This window comes from Stegostoma tigrinum, chromosome 14 (assembly GCF_030684315.1).
Source record: "Stegostoma tigrinum isolate sSteTig4 chromosome 14, sSteTig4.hap1, whole genome shotgun sequence".
In the NCBI taxonomy this organism is placed as follows: Eukaryota; Metazoa; Chordata; class Chondrichthyes; order Orectolobiformes; family Stegostomatidae; genus Stegostoma; species Stegostoma tigrinum.
Genome location: NC_081367.1, coordinates 61822801 through 61843903, shown reverse-complemented (window position 1 = coordinate 61843903; position 21103 = coordinate 61822801). Strand labels below are relative to the sequence as shown.

Genomic DNA, 21103 nt, shown 5'->3' with positions numbered 1-21103 from the left:
TTAGATAACAATTAAATTTTGCTAACTTTAATAAAGATTGAAGAAAAGCAAAAATGATGAAAAATGCAGTCTTCAAGATTTCATTCTGAGTAGGGACATTCCAAATGATTTTTGACTGATCCCCTTAACTACTTGGACCTGACCATAGGTCAGCGCCCTAACTGAGTGGCACCCATCACTTTCAACATAAACTCCCAAAACAATTGAGACATATACAATTGATCCAATACATTGATGACTGTATCATTGCCACCTCGTGCTCCCAAGAGAAGCTTGCACAGTTCATTCACTTCACCAACACCTTCCACCCCATCCTCAAGTTCACCTGGACCAACTCCAACACATCCCTTACCTTCCTGGACCTCTCTGTCTCCATCTCAGGCAATCACCTAGAAACAGATGTCCATTTCACGCCAACTGACTCCCACAGCTGCCTAGAATACACCTGACCCCACCTACCTTCCTGCAAAATTTCCATTCCCTATTCCCAATTCCTTCGCTTCTGCAGCAACTGTTCCCAGGATGAGGCATTTCACTCCCGTGCATCCCATACATCCTCGTTCTTCAAGGACAGCAACATTCCCCCCACAGTCATTGAGAATGCCCTTGACAGTGTCTCCTGCATTTCCCGCAACTCATCCCTCACAACTTAGCCCCACAACAACCATCAAAAGAGAATTCCACTCATCCTCACTTACCACCGCACCAACCTCTGGATACAATGCATCATCCTCCGACACTTCCACCATCTACAAACCAACCCCACCACCAAAAACATTTTTTCCATCCCCACCCTTGTCTGCTTTCCGGAGAGACCACTCTCTTCGCAACTCCCTTGTCCTCCCTCACCCACATCGCAGGCCCCAAGAAGACGTTCCACGTCAACCAGATGTCCACCTGCACATCTGCCAATGTGGCATAATGCATCCGTTTTGGCTTCCTCTACATCAGGGAAACCAAGCAGAAGCTTGGGGATCACATTACAGAACACCTATACTTGATTCACAATAAACAACTACACCTCCCAATCGCGAGCCATTTCAACTCCCCCTTCACATTCCTTAGATGACATGTCCATCCTGGGCCTCCTGCAGTGCCACAACGATGCCACCCGAAGGTTGCAGGAACAACAACTTATATTCCACTTGGGAAGGCTTCAGCCCAATGGTATCAATGTGGATTTCACAAGCTTCAAAATCTTCCCTCCCCCCAATGCATCACAAAGCCAGCCCAGCTTGTCACCACCTCCCGAACCAGTTCAACCTCTCACCTATCCTCTCCTCCCACCTCAAACAGCACCTCAATTTCCTACGTACTAAACTCATCCCTCCCCCTTGACCTATCCATCCTCCCTGGACAGACCTATCCCTTCCCTACCACCCCACCTATACTCACCTCTGCAGACTCCATCTCTGCCTCTTTAAATTGTCTGTCCCCTCTCCATCTATCTTCTGCTCTACCCATGTTTGATCTGCTTCCCCCTCTCTCCCTATTTATTTCAGAACCCTCTCCCCATCCTTCTTTTCTGAGGAAGGGTCTAGGCCTGAATCGTCAGTTTTTGTGTTCCTAAGATGCTGCTTGGCCTGCTGTGTTCATTTTGCTCCACAATTTGTTATCTCCAATAACAATTGATGTCGAATAGCAATGGAGAATACACTCTGCAAGATGCACAGTTGGACCATTGCTGCATCAACAACATCTCAGACCCTCCACAGCTGAGAAGTGCAAAGACAGCAGATGCATGGAAATACCAGCAACCACAAGTTTCGTTTCACCAATGCTGATTGGTCAACCAAAAAACTCTGGTTGGCTGATGCATTGTCACCGAGTGGGAACTATGAATGGGCAATTTTCAAAAGGTGCTTAGCTTGAATATGTATATATATATGTTGTGTCCAACCCCTGCATATCATTAAATAAAGCCTTAAACAGGCAGTAATTAGTACTTTTCAGAGGCTCTTGTGGTGTATTGAAGAGTTGTGGTTGTTTGGCTCACAGAGTTGTTTGTTGTTCGCAGATGTTTCATTACCCTACTGGGTAACACATCAGTGCAGCCTCGGATGAAACCCCTTTGTGTTTTCGCGCCTGTTATTTAAACTCCGGTATCCATTGAATTGAATTACCTCACATTCAGTTTTCCTTCGCAACGGAGTGTTATTGGTGGCTATTTTTGTGTGTTTGTTGATGGTTTTCTTCGAGGTTTACCAGGCTTCTAGGAATCTCTGTCCTTTGTCTCTGCTTTGCTTGTCCCATGATCTTGGTGTTGTCCCTTTTAAATTGGTGGTTCTCCATATCCATGTGGATAAAGATGAATGAGCATTGGTCATGTCTTTTTGTTGCAAATTGGTGTTTGTTTATCCTTACTGTTAATTTCCTTCCTGGTTGTCCGATGTAGAGTTTGTCACAGTCTCTGCAGGTAATCTTGTATATGACATTGATCCTGTCCATAGTGGGCAGTGGGTCTTTGGTTCAGGTGAACAGTTGTGGTAGAGTTGATGCGGATTTGTATGTTACTCTGATGCCCAGTGATCGCCGGAGTCTTGTGGTCTGTTCCGATCTGTTCCTAATGATCGGTAGTGTGATTAGTGTGTCAGGGGGTGTAGTAACTTCCTGGTGTCGTTGGTGTAATAAGCATCTTCTGACCCAGTTTTTGGGTAACCATTGCCTTTGAAAACCTAGAAGAGGTAATCAAGCTCCGTGTTGCTCGCAGTGTGTTGTTGCCCTTTTAAATAGTGTTCTCATGCAACTACGTTTGTGTGTGTTAGGATGGTTGCTGTACATGGTCAGTGCATGGCTTTCCTGCGTACCTTTGTTAGAAATTCACATTTAGCCTGCGCTTCACCACGCCACCTAAGAATGGGAGCTGTTTGTTCTTCTCTTCTTCTCTGATTAATCTGATTCAAGTGAGGGTGTTGTTTATTAGATCATTTCCTCGAGTTTGGTCCATTTAACAATGATGACGTTTCGTCTGCATAGCGTATCCATAGTTTCAGTTGCATTAGCGGAAGCGTCATACTTTCAAGTCTGTACATCAACATTTTGGCGATTAGTCCGAGGATGGGTAATCCCATTGTTGCCCCATTGATCTGTTAATGCATTTGGCCATTAAAGGTGAAGTGAGTGGTGAGGCATAGGTCCAGTAGCTTCACCTTGCTGTCTGTTGAGATGGTGTCACTGGTGTCTTGCTCTTCTTTTTGGAGTGTACCAAAAATTTATCTTGCTAGTGGTATGTCTATCGATGAGATCTGAGAATGCATTGAAATACACAATTTTGGATTATGGGACGTAAGTAGAGCAACTGGAGGAATACCACACAGACACAGGAGAATGTGCAAACTCCATAGACAGTCGCCTGAAACTGGAATCAAACCCAGGTCCCTGGCCGGAGAGCGAAGCACTCTGCTGTTCCAGCTGAATTGAAGATGTGCATGTGACTATGCTTGCAGTTTTGTTTTCCTTTCATGAGTCTCCTGTTGACGAAAGCGGCGATGTGATTTTGTAAGGGGTGAGTGAAGTTTTTTTTTTCAAAAGAGATTGAAATCGATTTGGCACTCATTAAGGCGTTTTTCACTGAAATAGCAGGAGCAAACATAAATCATTCATTGTACTGTCATACAATAAAATGCCCTGTCATCGAAGCACTATTAGGTCTTTTTCGTAGCGAATTCTGCTGTTGCCCTGCATGGCCCAGTCATGTAGATGCTCGCAAACATTGGGTTGGGTATGATTCCCTGCGATTGTGGAAGGATGGAGCTATCTCGTAGGGTGGAATTTGTTTGATGCATTAAGATCACTTTGAGCATCGGCACCTTTCATTCAGCAAACACCCGGAGCCGGCAAAATGCCTCGGGTTAACAGGTGCCATGAGATGCTCCATTGTGTTCATTACAGTGGAAACAATTCTGCCGTCATGCTACTTCACACGCTTATACGATCGCAGTCTGAATTAATTTGTGAATTTAACAATAAAAAATAATCGTTCACTTTATTCTTGAGAAGTTGACCAAAGTGGGTCATAACCAATCGGGTACTTTTGCCATATCGTCAATTTAACATTGTTAATACAGCAATCAACGTATGCACCACAAGTTCCCGCAATTAGTTGTGACCAAAACTCATCAACCTCTTTTGGCATCTTTGCCTGAGGCATAATTATTGGTTAAAGCATTGTGAGAGTTCTCCTGCTTATGGGATACACCATTTACGATTCTTGTGTTTTGACCCAGGTACCATGAGAAGCAACAAGGCAAACATCTCCTCTATTAACTCTGAAGCCTTCTCCTTTTTTTCTGTGATTTTTTTGTTGATGCTGGACCCATGAGTCTTAGCAAAAGCACATTCCATTGGTGCCTTCAGATTCCCGATGATAGAAGATGGTGTTTAATGATTCGGTTGTGCATTGTGGGAAAATTTTTATCAAGCGTATATCACACGGTGTTATTCAAATCATTTAATCCATCTTCTATGCATAATTCGGAACATTTATAAATGAGCCAAAGCAGACTGAATTCTTCAGTTACATCCTCATTAACATGTGCTTTCAGGATAGTGAGATGGTCCAATACAATTACTGTGGATTTCCCTTCGGCTGGGTTTAGCCAGAGCTTAATAATGAGGTGATTATAACTGTTATTTGAAGGTACTGATTCAAAAGCCAACATTTCAGAAACGTGGTCATGAATAGAAGGAAGCTGTGAACTGAAAATGTTCAAAAATTATTCCAAAAATTGGCAATTTAGGTCATTTTTACTCTTTCCTGAGATGTGGGTTGTGCTGGAAAAAAACAATATTTGTTTCTATTTCCCAGTTACCCAAGAGCCGAATAGTTTGTTTTCTCGTGTTCAGGTGAGATTAAAAGTGTGTTTAATTGGTTAACTGAATAAGACCATAGCAGTGAAGTACTACAAGTATTTAATGCATAAATTGTTAAAGTTAATTAAATGAATTGTTATGGCTGGACAGGTGATGTGCCGTACCTGTATGCTGTCGGAGCTGGCTAATCCCACTGTGAACGGCAGCAAGCGCATCAGCAGCAAGTGTTGGCTGCTGGAGGAACTCCGGATCAGAACTGATGATCTGGAATTTGAGCTTCAAACTCTGTGGCACATCCAGGAGGGGGACAGCTACCTGGACACTTTGTTTCAGGAGGCAGTCACACCCGGTAGATTAAGTACTTCAAATTCAATAAGTGCTCAGGGACAACAAGGTGTGACTGTAAGTGAGGCAGGTAGCGGGATTCTGAGTTCAGGAGTGCAGGAGCCTCAGCTCTTGACCTTGTCCAACAGGTATGAGATTCTTACTCCCTGTATGGATGAGGGAAAGAGCTGTTGCCAGGATGAGCCAGCTGACCATGACACCATGGTGCAGAGGGCCATTCGAGAGGGGGGAGCAAAAAGTCAAGTAGTTGTTATCGGGGATTCTATAATTAGTGGGAATGATAGGATTGGGAGTCCTGCATAGAGTGTTGCCTGCCCAGGGCCAAGGTGCAGGACATCTTCAACCAGCTGGAAAGGATATTGGAGCGGGAGGGGGAGGATCCAGTCATTGTGGTCCACATTGGGACTGACAACATTGGCAAAGGTAGGGTAGAGGACCTGTTCAGGGATTATGAAGCACTAGGGAGGAAATTGAAGTGTAGGTCCTCAAGGGTCATAATCTCCGGATTACTGCCCAAGCCAGTTGCCAATTGGCATAGGGATAAGAAAGATAGGGAAGGAAACATGTGGCTGAGGGATTGGTGTGTGAAAGAGGGATTCCATTTCATGTGGCACTGGCATCAGTGTTGGAGCCGGGGAGTTTTGTACTGTTGGGTCGGTCTCCACCTGAACCGATCTCAAACCAGTGTTCTCGCGAAAAGGATAAATAGGGTGGTCAGTAGGACTTTAAACTTCTGAGTTGGGGGGGCGGGGAGGGAAAGCGAAACTGACAGAGAATATGGAGTTAATTGGAAAGATAGGCAGCAGGATAACATGTGTGCAGGTGGGTTTCACCTCGAGGCAGACTAGCAACACAGTAAAAAGGAAGGATAACATAGGGCAGCTTATGATTTCCAATATCTCTAATAATAAGAAAGTTAGCATTAAGTCACTTTACCTAAATGCTCACAGTATTCGTAACAAAGTAGATGAATTAATGGCACAAATCATTTTGAATAATTATGATGTGGTAGGCATCACAGCGAGGTGGTTGCATGGGTTTCAGGACTGGCAGTTAAACATCCAAGGATTTACAACTTATCAAAATGACAGGGAGGTGGGCAGAGGGGTGGGGTTGCCTTGTTAGTTAAGAATGAAATTAATTCTATGGCACTGAATGACATCGGTTCAGATGATGTGAAGTCTGTGTGGGTGGAGTTGAGTAACCACAAAGACAAAAAAACCGTTCTGTCCAGACCTCATAACAATGGCCAGGACCAAAGGTGCAAGATGCACTGGGAAATAGATAGGGCATGTCAGAAATACAAGGCCACGGAGATCATGGGGGACATCAAATGCAGGTGGGCTGGGTGAATAATATTGCCAGTGGATCCAAAGTAAGGGATGCTCACAGGATGGCTTTTTGGAACAGTTTGTGATGGAGCCCACAAAGGAGCAGGCTATTCTGGACTTGGTGCTGTGTGATGAGCCAGACTTTATAAAATATCTTAAGGTAAGGGAACACTTAGGAGGTAGCAATCATAATCTGGTAGAGTTCAGTCTGCAGTTTGAAAGAGAGAAGGCAAAATTGGATGTAATGGTGTTGCAGTTAAATAAAGGTGATGACAGGGGCATGAGACAGGAACTGACGAAAATCGACTGGAAGCAGAGCCTAGCGGGGAAGACAGTACAGCGACAATGTCAGGAGTTTCTGGGTGTAATTGAGAACACAGTACAGAGGTTCATCCCAAGAAAAGAAAGATTATCTGGACGGGGTCATGTTGCGGAGGGGGCGTGCAATTAGAGACCCATGGCTGACAAAGGAAGTCAGGAATTGTATCAGAGAAAAAGAGACAGCCTGTAAGGTGGCCAAGAGCACCGGGAAATCAGAAGATTGGGAAGGCTAAAAAAAACAAACAGAGGATAACAAAGCGAGAAATAAGGAAGGAGAAGATCAAGTATGAAGGTAGGCTAGCCAGTAATATTAGATGTGATAGTATAAGTTTCATTCAATATATAAGAAACAAACCAGAGGCAAAAGTAGACATTGTGCTGCTCCAAATTGATGTTGGAAGGCTAGTGACGGGAGACAAGGAAATAGCTGAAGAACTTAATAAGTACTTTGCATCAGTCTTCACACTGAAAGAGATGAGTAATATCCCAACAATTAAGCAGAGTCAGGGGCCAGAGTTGAGTATGGTCGGCATTACAAAAGAGAAAATGCGAGAAAAGCTAAAAAGTCTAAAAATTGATAAATCTCCTGTCCCTGAGGGGCTACATCCCAGAGTTATGAGGGAGGTGGCTGAGGAAATAGCTGAGGCGTTGGCTGTGATCTTTCAAAAGTCACTGGAGTCAGGGAAAGTCCCAGATGATTGAAAAATCGCTGTTGTAACCCCCTTGTTCAAGGAAGGATCAAGACAAAAGATGGAAAATTATGGGCCGATTAGCCTAACATCGGCCGTTGGTAAAATTCTTGAATCCATTGTTAAGGATGAGATTTCTCAATTCATGGAAGCACAGGATCAAATTAGAACAAGTCAGCGTAGATTTGGGAAGGGGAGGCCATGCCTGACAAACCTGTTAGAATTCTTTGAGGAGGCAACAGGTAGGTTAGACCAGGGAAACCCACTGGATGTTATCTATCTAAACTTCCAAAAGGTCTTTGTTAAGTGCCTCACGGGAGGCTGCTGAGTAAGGTGAGGGGCCATGGTGTTCAAGATGAACTACTGGCATGGATTGAGGATAGGCTGTCTGACAGAAGGCAGAGAGTTGGAATAAAAGTCTCTTTTTCGAAATGGCAACTGGTAACAAGTGGTGTCCTACAGGATTCAGAGTTGGGACCGCAGCTGTTCACTTTATGTATTAATGATCTGGATGAAGGGACTGGGGCCATTCTGGTGAAGTTTGCTGATGATACGAATTTAGGTGGATGGGCAGGTTGTACTGAGCAGGTGGGGAGGCTGCAGAAAATTTTACACAGTTTAGGAGAGTAGTCCAGGAAATAGGTGATGAAATTCAAAGTGAGCAAATGACAGGCCATGCACTTTGGGAAAAAAAATACAGGCATGGACTATTTTCTAAACGGTAAGAAAATTTATGAAGCCAGAGCACAAGGCAGAAAAAAGCAGATGGGTTACAGTCAGGGGCCGGAAAGGTAACCAGCTGTGCAGGGATCCCCTGTGGCCATTCCCCTCAACAATAAGTATACCGTTTTTGATACTGTTGCGGGGGGGGTGTACTTACCAGGGGAAAGCAGTGGGCCACAGGTCTCTAGCACAGAGTCTGTCCCTGCTGCTCAGAAGGGAAGAGGGAAGCAGAGCAGAGCAGTAGTCATTGGGGACTCCAGAGTTAGGGAGACAGATAAGAGGTTCTGTGGGGTGGTGCCGTTTATGGAGGGATTGTCTTATGAGCAAAGGCTGAGGGACTTGAGGCTGTTTTCGTTGGAGAGAAGAAGGTTGAGAGGTGACTTAATTGAGACATATAAGATAAGCAAAGGGTTAGATAGGGTGGATAGGGAAAGCCTTTTTCCTAGGGTGGTGACGGTAAGCACAAGGGGGCATAGCTTTAAATTGAGGGGTGAAAGATATAGGACAGATGTGAGACGTAGTTTCTTTACTCAGAGAGTAGTAAGGGTATGGAATGCTTTGCCTGCAACGGTAGTAGATTTGCCAACTTGAAGTATATTTAAGTCGTCATTAGAAAAGCATATGAACGTACATGGAATAGTGTAGGTTAGATGGGCTTGAGATCGGTATGACAGGCCGGCACAACATCGAGGGCCGAAGGGCCTGTACTGTCCTGTAATGTTCTATGTTCTTTGTTGTATGTTCTATGTACAAAGGGATCTGGGAGAGCTGGTTCAGGATTCTCTGAAGGTTAACTTGCAGGTTGAGTCCATGATAAAGAAAGCAAATGTAATGTTGTCATTTATCTCAAGTGGGTTAGAATATGTTTCTGAGACTTTATAAGGCTCTAGTTAGGCCCCATTTAGAATACTGAGTCCAATTTTGGGCCCGACACCTTAGGATGGACGTAGTGGCACTGGAGCTTGTCCAATGGAGATTCATTTGGATGATCCCTGGAATGGTAGGCCTAACATACGATGAATGACTAGGATCGTGGGATTGTATTCATTAGACTCTAGAAGGTTGAGGGGAGATCTCATAGAAACTTACAAGATAATGCATGGCTTAGAAAGGGTGGACACTGGGAAGTTATTTGCATTAGGCAGGGAGATCAGGAACCATGGGCTCAGCCTTAGAATTGGAGGGGGTCAGTTTAGAATGGAAATGAGGAGACAGTTCGTGAACAAAAAAGAACAGTAGCTGCTGGAAATTCACAGCAGTACAGGCAGCATTTGTGGAGAAAAGTCGCAGTTAATGTTTCTGGCCCAGTGACCCTTCTTCAGAATATGGCATGGATTCACTTGTAGGTTAGATGTCAGTGAATGATATGGGAACATTTGTTTCGTACAATCATATCTACCGGTAGCTGTCTTTAAGTTCCAGATGTAATCCATCAAGTTAATTTGCATTGGTGAAATGCTGATGACATTTTCAGACCTGAACCTTCACCCTTTGATCATCATTCTGCATGTGCTAAATAATTCAAATATCGACTTTATAAGAGTTCTACTTGACTGCAGTCAACCAGACCATTGCTGCTATCGCAGATTTTGATGAACACAGCAGGCCAAGCAGTATCACAGGAGCAGGAAGGCTGATGTTTCAGGTCAGGACACTTCTTCATAAATGGGAGAGGGCAAGGGGATTCTGAAATAAACAGAGAAAGGGGGAGGAAGATCGAAGGTAGATACAGGAGCAGATAGGTGGAGAGGAGACGGACATGTCAAGGAGGTTGGGATGGAACCAGTAAAGGTGAGTGTACAGGGAGAGAGAGGATGGAGGTTGGTCAGTCAACCTGCAACCTACAACCTACATGTCTACATCAGGAAACCAAGCGGAGGGCTGGAGACCGATTTGTGCAATACCTACGTTTGGTTTGCAACAAATGACTTCAAGTCCCCTCCAACTCCTTGGATGATATGTCCATCCTGGGCATCCTCCAGTTCCACAACGATGCTACCCAAAGGTTGCAGAAACAGCACCTCATATTTCACTTGGGAATCCTGCGCTCAATGGTATCAATGTGGACTTCACAAGCTTCAAAATCTCCCCATCCCCAACCTCATCCCAAAACCAGCCCAGATTATCCTCACCTCCTCTACATGTCCGTCTTTTCTCCCATCTATCCACTCCTCTCACCTCAAGCCCCACCCCCAACTCCTACCAACCAGCCTCATCCCCAACTCCTTTCCCTGTCCGTCTTTCTTGACTGACATTACAAGGAATATGAGCCAGGAGCTGGCAGGTGGAACTAGTTTAATTTGTGATTACAATCAGCATGGAGTGGTTTGACTGAAGGGCGTGGTTCTGTACTGTGTGGTTCTATGACTGTGATTAACACAACTTATCATTTGAGTAAGGGCAGGGTAACAATGCTCAGGGGGCAAAAACTGAGAAAAATATCTTACACTTCCCTTAAATCTTATAAAGAGAAGTTTGATCCCCTCTAAGAACTAAAACTGAAACACGAAAAGAAGAGCACACTGCACGATAATCTGTGAAAGGATTGTGAAAGGTGGCGTAACCTGCATTTAAGCAACTTCTATTAGTTAAGTAGAATCAATCCCTGACTCTCACTTTACAATCCACAGGTAACAATTTGTTTATCCAACCCTAACATGGAAAAAATCATCTGAAATATTGACAAACTTACGAAACCACTTCTAACTACAAACTATAGCTGAACAAAACCAGATTCTAATAGTATGCTGTTCGAATAAGTACAACTCACACTTATATATGAAAGAAAAGTAGAATTTAGTCTCGTGAAGTTACAGTCAGTTTAGATGTCTTCCGGAATGTTGTCAGAAATCACAGGACCCCAGAAATAAACCTGTTCAACAGGTTTATTTGAAATCACACTAGCTTTTGGAGCACAGCCCCTTCATGAGGTGCGGGGAGACAGCAGAGCACAAACACCCAGGGTTCATCGGTAGACAGGCCAATGGCAGAATGATCAAAAGTTCATGCAACTGGTGTGAGTGGAGTGTCAGATGATTGTTAGACAGTGTTAGACAGTGACTAAAGTGTCAAAACTGAACAGCAAACGGATAATCTGTAATTTGCATAAATGAGACAGAGAAATAATTACAAAAAGTTAAAAACAAAATGGTGTCAAAGATAAAACTAAATGACAGGAATAACATGACGTGTAGAAGAGTCACATGTCAACATTCTAACCAAAGTAATATGCAAAAATATACAAACTAATTAAGGTCGAGCAATCATGCAATTGATTAAGGTGATGCTGTCTAAACAGGACAAGAGCAAAGATTTTACAGATAGAGAACAGCATGGTGGGGTTACCAGTCACGTGACATCAACAAAAGATTACAGTTGGGGCCACCTCCACGGCTACAGAACTTGGTTATCAGTCTGTTCTTGGTGATTGTGCATTGTTGTTGTTCTTGAAATGTACCTTGGAAGATGTTTGCCTGAAGATCAGAGGCCAAATACCCGTGACTGTTGTCGACACTTTATTAATCATCTAACACTCTTCATCACCTGCAGAGACTTGTCATATTACACTCCATTCACATTATTTGTATCACATTTTGATCTCTCTGACCTTGATCTGTCTGCCTATAAACTCTGCGTCTGTCCGCTCTGCTCTCTCACTGCACCTGATGAAGGTGCTGTGCTCCGAAAGATTGAGTGATTCCAAATAAACATGTTGGGCTATGATCTGGTGTTGTGTGACTTCTAACTTTATCCACCCCAGTCAACAATAACACCTCCGCATCCTGTCTTCTGGAATATTCAATTGTTGTGCCATACGTAGCTTTGTTATTTAGTTGGTACTTTCTGTAATGCATAGGGAAGCCTATGAGAACCAACAATTCTCTCTTGAGAGCTGAAGATGTTAACTCTGATGGATGGCAGTTAGTTCTCCTGTCTTTGCTCATAGGTTCTCTCCTTTAATACAATTGATAACATGCCAATTTCTTACAACAGGATTGGTGATATATTGTTGAAGCCATTAGATTTAAATTTAATTGGTTTTTGGTATCGAAGTGCCTGTTTCAAATTGTTTGGCTTAATTCAGAATGCTGGCGTCTTAATATAAATTACTGCTTGGCCTGCTAACTGTACGGCCTTTTGATAGAAATGTTTCAATTCAGATGCTTTCTGTGTACTTGCAAACATTCAAGCTGCTCCTCACAGATTTATTAAATCTCTAAATACAGAAAAAGAATATCATCTTTTAAAGGGCCAACGCAAAGCTTTTCCCTCTAGCCTTTTACAAATAAAAAAATCTAACTTGCTGCCTCCCAATCTACAAGTACTCTAAACAAAGTCACGACAAAATTACCTTGCAATATCAGCTACACTGTAAATGCAAAGAACAATGCGTAACCAGATAGATTTTCCCAGAACTTCTGAAATTAAGGAAATGCAAAATGGAATGGTAGACAACGTTGCATATGAATTAATTGTGCAGAAAGCCTGCTCAGCAGCAAACAATACACTAAATACAATGCTAACTATACAAAGCAGGTATAATATTATTAGTTGAAATAAGTCTAATTTAAACTACACGACATTTCGGTTTGGGCTCACTGGGCCATATTTAATTCATGCTTGAGAGACAGTGAGCTTAAGTTTAGTGCCAGATCCCAGATGAAATGTTCAAAGTTGCACTTCGCAATCTTGAATGAAAAGCAATGTTGAACATGCTGATAAAGATGCAAAGGACGTGACAAAGAGTCATTTTCTGTTCGGTCAACGGTGTAAATCAGGTCACATAGAAGTAGCAACATATCTCACATAATGTGTCTCTTTTTCCTCCATTAACTATAACGGTAAGGGACAAAAGGCAAGATCGACAATGACTGCACAATACAATATTGTACAAATATCGAATTATCCACAATAAGCCGATACGGATTGTGTGAGAGAGAGTAAGATAATGTTTTACAACATTCTCCATATTACATTGTGAGGTTTGGACAGAATGCGAGGTTGCAGCTAGGATCAGGTCAAGAAAGAATGAAAACATATTGGAATGAACTTTGGGAGAGAACTTCTGAATGAGACGCTTTGAAATAATTAAATGAGTAGTTTACTATATGTTTAAGGGAGTTTCTCTTGGAATCATGACGCGAGTGGAAAGGAGATAACAGGAAGTGCAGATGCTGGAGAATCCGAGGTAACAAAGTGTGGAGCTGGATGAACACAGCAGGCCAAGCAACACCTTAGCAGCACAACAGCTGTCATTTTGGGCGGTGACTCTTCATCGTAAAATGGGGATGAGGCGAGGATTCTGAAATATGTATGGAGAAGGGCGAGGCGGATTGAAGATGGATAGAGGAGAAGATGGATGTAGAGGAGAGAATAGGTGGGGAGCTGGGGAGGGGACAGGGCAGCCCGGGGAGGATTGACAGGTCAAGGGGACCGGATGAGTTTAGTAGGTAGAAAATTGATGTGCGGCCTGAGGTAGGAGGAGGGGATAGGTGGGAGAAAGAACAGGTTAGGGAGGTGGGGACAAGCTGGGCTGGTTTTGGGATGCAGTGGGAGGAGGGGAGATTTTAAAGCTTGTGAAATCCAAATTGAGACCATTGGGCTGCAGGGTTCCCAAGCCAAATATGAGTTGCTGTTCCTGCAACCTTCGGGTGGCATTATTATGATGTTGCAGGAGGCCCAGTATGGATATGTCGTCTGAGGAATGGGAGGGAGAATTGAAATGATTCGCGACTGAGGGGTGTAGTTGTTTGTTGCAAACCGAATGGAGGTGTTCCGCAAAGCGGTCCCCAAGCCTCCGCTTGGTTTCCCCAATGTAGAGGAATTTGCAAAGCAGTCCCACCAACAACTTCCACCCCAACCTCAAGTTCACCTGGGCCATCTCCAACACATCCCTCACCTTCCTGGACCTCTCTGTCTCCATCTCAGGTAACCAGCTATAAACTGATGTCCATTTCAAGCCCACCGACTCGCACAGCTACCTAGAATACACGACCTCTCACCCACTCTCCTGCAAAAATTCCATCCCCTATTCCCAATTCCTTCGCCCCCACTGCATCTGCTCCCAGGATGAGGCATTCCACTCCCGCACATCCCAGATGTCTGCGTTCTTCAAGGACCGAACATCCCCCCTGCAGTGGTCGAGATCACCCTTGACCGTGTCTCCCACATTTCCCGCAACACATCCCTCACACCCTGCCCCCACAATCACCGCCCAAAGAGAATCCCCCTAGTCCTCACATACCACCCCACCAACCTCTGGATACAACACATCATCCTCCAACACTTCCGTCAACTACAATCCGACCCCACCACACAAGATATTTTTCCATCCCCACTCTTGTCTGCCTTCCGGAGAGACGACTCTCCTGGATTCCCTTGTCTGCTCCACACTCCCCTCCAACCCCACCACACCCGGCATCTTCCCCTGCAACCGCAGAAAGTGCTAAACGTGTCCCCACACCTGCTCCCTCACCCCCATTCCAGGCCCAAAATGACTTTCCATATCAAGCAGATGTTCACCTGCACATCTGCCAATATGATATACTGTATCCATTGTACCTGTTGTTGCAAATACCTTCGCTCAGTTCACAATAAACAACTGCACCTCACAGTCGCAAAACATTTTCACTTCCCCTCCCATTCCTTAGATGACATGTCCATCCTGGGCCTCCTGCGGTGCCACAATGATGCCACCCGAAGGTTGCAGGAACAGCAACTCATATTCCACTTGGGAATCCTGCAGCCCAATGATATCAATGTGGGCTTCACAAGCTTCAAAATCTCCCCTTCCCCCACTGCATCCCAAATCCAGCCCAGCTCGTTCCCTCCCTGAACTGCATCCCAATACCAGCCTAGCTCACCCCAGCCTCCCTAACCTGTTCTTTTTCTCAGCTATCCCCTCCTCCCACCTCAAGCCGCACCTCCATTTCTCACCGACGATCCTCATCCCTCCTCCTTGACCTGTCCGTCCTCTGCGAACTGAGCTATCCCCTCGCCACCTCCCCACCTACACTCTCCTCTCCACCCACCTTCTCCTCTATCCATCTTCGGTCCGCCTCCCCCTCTCTCCCTATTTATTTCAGAACCCTCTCTCCATCGCCCTCTCCGATGAAGGGTCCAGGCCTGAAAGGTCAGCTTTTGTGCTCGTCGGATGCTCCTTGGCCTGCTATGTTCATCCAGCTTCACACTTTGTTATCTTGGATTCTCCAGCATCTGCAGATCCCATGATCTCTGATCACATAATCGTCTAACTTGATTAAAACCAATAGAGATTAAAAATTGATGTTTCAACACATTTATCCATTATTCGTGCACAAGAGCTGCAAAACACCCATGAAAGTGAATTTCATTCTAAATAAAAGGTGACGTAAGTATTGGTGTCCCCTGTGGGCAAAATGACAAAAACCATTATGAAACACAAGACGATTAAATACCCGATTAAGTTTTGAATCTTTCATTGGGTGAATGGGCGTGCTTGATTTGGAAGCCTTAACAGTTTTATTCATTTCCTTCGAGCTGAATTCTGAGTCTGGGAAGAGTCAACAATCCTGGATAAGTGGATATTTGTGGATTTTTTTTTCATGTCACGAGCTCGGTGCAGTTGTTTAGAAGGAGAGTTTCTCCTTACCACAGTCCTAACTGTCTAGCTTACAATCTTGATATTGAGACACTTTCTTACTTCATTTGAACTCGGTGTAGGGGTATTCCTGGCCAGCATTTGTTCTTGATCCTTAATGCCCTGCGACATCTCGCAGGGCAGGTGTGTACCATTATCCGGTGGAACTGCAGTGGCTTGACAGCCATAAAGGTTGATGATGGTGGATTTCCTTCCTAAAAGGGCATTACTGAACCAGCTGAGTATTAATAAAGTTTAGCAATTTTTAATAGTAAACATAAGACTGGAATTAAATTTCAGATTTTATTTTATTTTAAATTTGAAATCAAATGTCACCATCTGCTATGGTGGGTCTTGAACACATTACCTCAGACCATTAGCCTGACTTATACACTGCAATAACAAGGAGAAAAGGTTTGAGTATAATTGTGCAATGTGTTCATTCCAAAACAAAATTCTGTTTCTAAAGTTGAACCAACATTTGTGTTGTATTGAACATTAAAGAGCTTGATAGTTCCAAGACTTTGCCTTTTATTTTTCTGCTGTAAGTATTGAAGGTTTTGATTTAATTTGGAATTTTCATTGCCATTCAGCATTATTACAATCACTTTGAAAGGCATGTGATAAAATAGTAAAACTTTAAGTGTGTAATATTTTGTTTTGTTTTAATCCGCCTAGATTGTATTTAATCCAGAAAATGTGTGTTCTTAATTCAATTGCAATTACAGAGGTTAATATCACTTTTTTAAAAAAAAATTGCGATACAGTTGTAGACATTTACAACATGGAAACACATTCTTCGGTCCAACTCATCAAAACCAATCACATATAAATTAATCAAGCCCCAATTGCCAGCATTCGACCAATATCTCTGTAAACTCTTCCCATTCTTGCACCCATCCAGATGCCTTTTCAAGATTGTAATGGTGCCAGTCTCCAACACTTCCTCTGACAGATTAATCAATATATACAGCACCCAATGCATGAAAAAGTTGCCCCTTAGGTCACTTTTAAACTTTTCCCCTCTCACAGTAAAACCCATAATTCCAGTGGTTTTGGACACCAACCCTAACTGGGGATAAGACCTTGGCTTTTTACCCCATCCTTGCTCCTCATGGTTTCATGAACCTCCATAAGGTCAACCATCAGCCTCCCATGCTCGAGAGAAAATAAGTCTAGTCCATTCAGCCTTTCCCTATGGCTCAACCCTGAAACCCTGACAACGTTCTGGTAAATCTCTTCTGAACACTTTCAAGTTTTGCAACATCTGTCACACAGCAAGGAGACCATACTGGGACACAATATTCCAAAATTTGCCGCAACAATGTCCTGAGAGCTGAAACATGGCTCCCCAACTCATAGCACTAATTAATTAAGGGAAATGTACAAAATGTCTTCTTCATGACACTGTCTCCCTGTGCCTTTAATTTCAAGGAAATACGAAACTGCATTCCAAGGTACACTTGTTAATCAACATTCCCCAGGAGCTTCCAATGTATAAGTCCTTACCAACAAATAGAAACTCATATTTTTCGAGATTAAACTTCATCTGTCACTCCACAAGCAATTGGCCTTCTGATCAAGCTCCTGTTTTACCCCGAGGTCATGTTCTTTTCTGTTCACTGTAATGCTAATTTTGGAGTCATCTGCAATCTGACTAACCATACTGCCAAAATGCAAATCCAAATCAATTTTATGGATACAGAAAGCAATAGACCTGACATAGATTAATGCAGTATCCCGTAGTTCACAGACTTCCTTTCCAAAAAGCAACCCTCCACCAACACTCTCTTTCATCAACCCCCAATCCAAGCTTGTATCTAAATGGTTAGTTCTTCCTTATTCCATGTTATATAACATTATAAACGGTGTGCCTTGCACAACCTTGCTGAAAACCTTACTTAAGTCTGTACAGAAAAAGTTCACCACTTTGACTTCATAAATATTTCCTGACAATTCTTAACTTCTTCAAAAAACGCAATCAAGTCAGTGAGAAACAACTTCCCACACACAAAGCCAAGTGACTGAAAATAATTAGTCCCTGTATTTCCAAATCTATGGAAATCCGTTCCCTGAAAACCCCTCCAACTCCTTGCCCACTGCTGGTGATGACGTAGCTCTCTGGTCAACGGTGCTTTGGCTTTTCCTTAAAACTTTGCTAAAATAAAATACAGTTATTCTTCAAAAGTGGATGAATTCCTGTCTAAAGATATAATTAAAGTTGAGGACTCAAATAAAGGGAAGATACTGCAGATGATGGACTTGTGAAATAAAAACCAAATGTACTGGAGAAACTCAACAGTTCTGGCAGCACCTGTGGCGAAGGAAACACAGTTAATGTTTTGAGTGCAGTATAGCAATTTAGATCTTCAATTTGTGAACTTATGGCCTGGCATTTCTCCAAATTACTACTGCTCACAAGCCAGGCATCAACCGTATTTCAAGGAAGAATATGAGAAGTAATATCAGAAGCAGTAGCCAGGTATATCTAATAATGAAGTGCCAACCTACAAGCTCGTATGCCAAACAGTAGATGTCATATGTGATGGAAAGAACTAAGTGAGCCACATACAAAGGATGACATGAGATATTTAGTGTTGCCACATAACTAGTGGACCATGATACAACTTTTAGCAGGGAGAGCTCCCCAAGCATTCCCATCCACAATGATGAAATCAATCAGAACAACAATGTGAAAGGCAGGTAATTTGCAAACTTACTCAAACTATGCAATTGTCACTCCAGCGGTGTTGTCCTTATCATCAGCAAAAAAGATTTGATTTGTTGTCAATAGGGTTAGCAACTGGAATTTAGACAGCAACTGTCTCCTTATGGAGTCTCCGGGAAATTTACCAGAGCCATTCAGCTCCAGGTGACATTGAAACACAGGTGCAAGTATGAACAAAAGTCTTGAACTCCAGAAGTGAGGTGAATGTGACTGTCCGTGATATCAAGGCAGCAACTGGCCAGACAATGCATTAAGGATCTCTGAGACTATTACAATCTGTGTGAATTGTGAGGAAAAATCAATTTTGTTGACTTCTCATGTGGCAGAAAAGAAGATGTTGTGATGTTGGATATCAATCATCTCAATGTTTGGAGGTCAGTGCAGGAATCACATAGAGTGGTATCCGGGGCTCAACTATCTTCACCTACAGTATCATGACCATCTGCCCATAAGAGGCCTGGAAGTGGAAATGTCCTCTGATAACTGCACAATGCACAGCACGATCTACAATTCATCAGGCACTGAAACATCCCAAGTCGAAATGCAGCAAAATCTGGACAACACGAGTTCATGGTCTGAAAAATGCAAGCAATATTAGTGCCAGATAATCTAAGACTACAGCCAACTTCATCAAAAACAACCCAATCTGTTCTCTTTGGCAGTCAATGGATTTACCATTGCAAAGTTAATCCTTGACCATAAAGAGCCTGAAGCATATCATTGGCCAGAGATCAAAATGCGCCACACTTCTCAGTTTTGTGACAGCACGAGCAGGTGAGGAACTTGTAATTCGTTTGCAAGTAGCTCATCTCCTCTAAACAGCAGCTGTGCACGATCTACAATTCACAAATCAGAAGTGATGTGTTATATTCTGCACTTTCCTGGATGATTGCTGTTCCAGGAACACTCAAAAGATTTGATACAAGTCAGGAGGAAACAACTTGCCTGATATCAATTGATAACAGGAGAGGTGAAACTGTTTGGGGATAATATCTGGCAGCTGAAGTTGCAATGAATTGTAGTGAATTGGAAGCAGCAAAGACTTCAGATTTTTATTTTTGAAGCAAAAGTACTTTGGTTAACAACTAAACATTGCGAACAATTGCAGAAACTGAGTAAAAGCAGAAAGGATGCAAAATGCAATCAGCAGGATTTTATTCAATAAAGGAACATCCCAAATGATTTCTCATCCATCATCTTAACCACTCAGCGATGGCCATATGTCAGCACCCACTTTGATTAACATCCCACCAATCACATTCAGTATGCATTTCCTTTCTCCCTGGTGCACAAGTGCAACGCCGAACACACTCAACAAGAAGCACAATAGCACCATTGTTCACTCAACAATGGCTCACTCTCTAGAAGGACAAAGACAGCAGATGTATGGAAATATCAGCATCCACAAGTTTCATTTCAGCGATGTTGATTAGTTGAACGATCAATTCAGATTCACTGTACATTGTTACCATAATGGGAGCTATGAATGGGCAAATTGAAGAGGATTCAATGCTTGAATATCCACTCAGAGGTAGTAGGAACTGCCGTTGCAGGAGAATCTGAGATAACAAGGTGTCGAGCTGGATGAACACAACAGGCCAGGCAGCATCAGAGGAGCGTCATATTCTGAAAAACGGTCCAGAACCAAAACATCAGCATTCCTGCTCCTCTGATACTGCCTGGCCTGCTGTGTTAATCTAGCCCTGCATCTTGTTATCTCCATCCTTGAATATGATCTTTTTCATGTCATCCCTGCATTTTATTACATAATGCGTCAGCAAGCAGTACCATGCATTTTCCAGGAGGTCTTGTGTGTCGAAGTGTTACTGTTTCTGAACCAGGAGGCCTGATATCATGTCCCACATGCTCGAAGATAACATCTCTGAACAGGATGATGAAAAAAAAGGCAAAAGTGAACACTTTATCAGCTCAAGGAAAGATTTTAATTTTTTCAGGATTGTTCAGCAATTGCGACTTTATAATCAAATTACTTTGTATAATGGTCAACGGGCACTGCCATTCAAACAAAATAGATATTTTAGGGCTGAAGGCTGAAGACTGTTCGTGAAACACAATACTCACAAACGCACTGCATAGCAGCAGCATTTAACAATTTTCTGCAGAAACTGCTGTAAAAGTTCAGCAGGTCTGGCAGCATTTGGAGAAGGGGCACTTGACACGAAAATTTTACTCTGATTTCTGCCCAAAGATTCTTCCAGACCTGCGAGCTTTTCCAGGATTTTCTGCTTTTGTTACTGGAGATGGTTGAGATATTTTTTCTTCTCAATAATTGGAAATAGGGCCCCCAGTTTTCAATTTTAGAAGTGGCAGCCTTTGGAAAATTTGTGAGTTTGCGTAATTTACAACAAACAATGATTTGACTAGAATTAACATTACTCCGCAGAAGGGAAGAGATGATGGTAATCCCGTGGCTCGTAAATCCAGGTTCTGTACTCATCGTTCTGTGGCCCTGAATCCCACTTAGAGATCATTTCAGGATTTTGAGGATCCATCGATTTGCACATCTTTGATAGTG

At 43.1% G+C, this 21103-nt stretch overlaps 1 protein-coding gene across 1 annotated transcript in view; it reads right to left on the bottom strand.

Annotated features, from left to right (window-relative positions):
- Window positions 1-21092, bottom strand: part of LOC125458016 (extracellular calcium-sensing receptor-like) — a 55192-nt gene extending 34100 nt beyond the window's left edge. The window contains exons 1-2 of the mRNA XM_059650843.1: window positions 20965-21092; window positions 15903-16077 (exon numbers count right to left, since the gene is read on the bottom strand). Of these exons, the coding sequence (XP_059506826.1) occupies window positions 15903-16077; window positions 20965-21092 (303 nt within the window). The remainder of the gene's footprint in view (window positions 1-15902; window positions 16078-20964) is intronic.
- Between the last annotated feature and the right edge of the window lie 11 nt (window positions 21093-21103).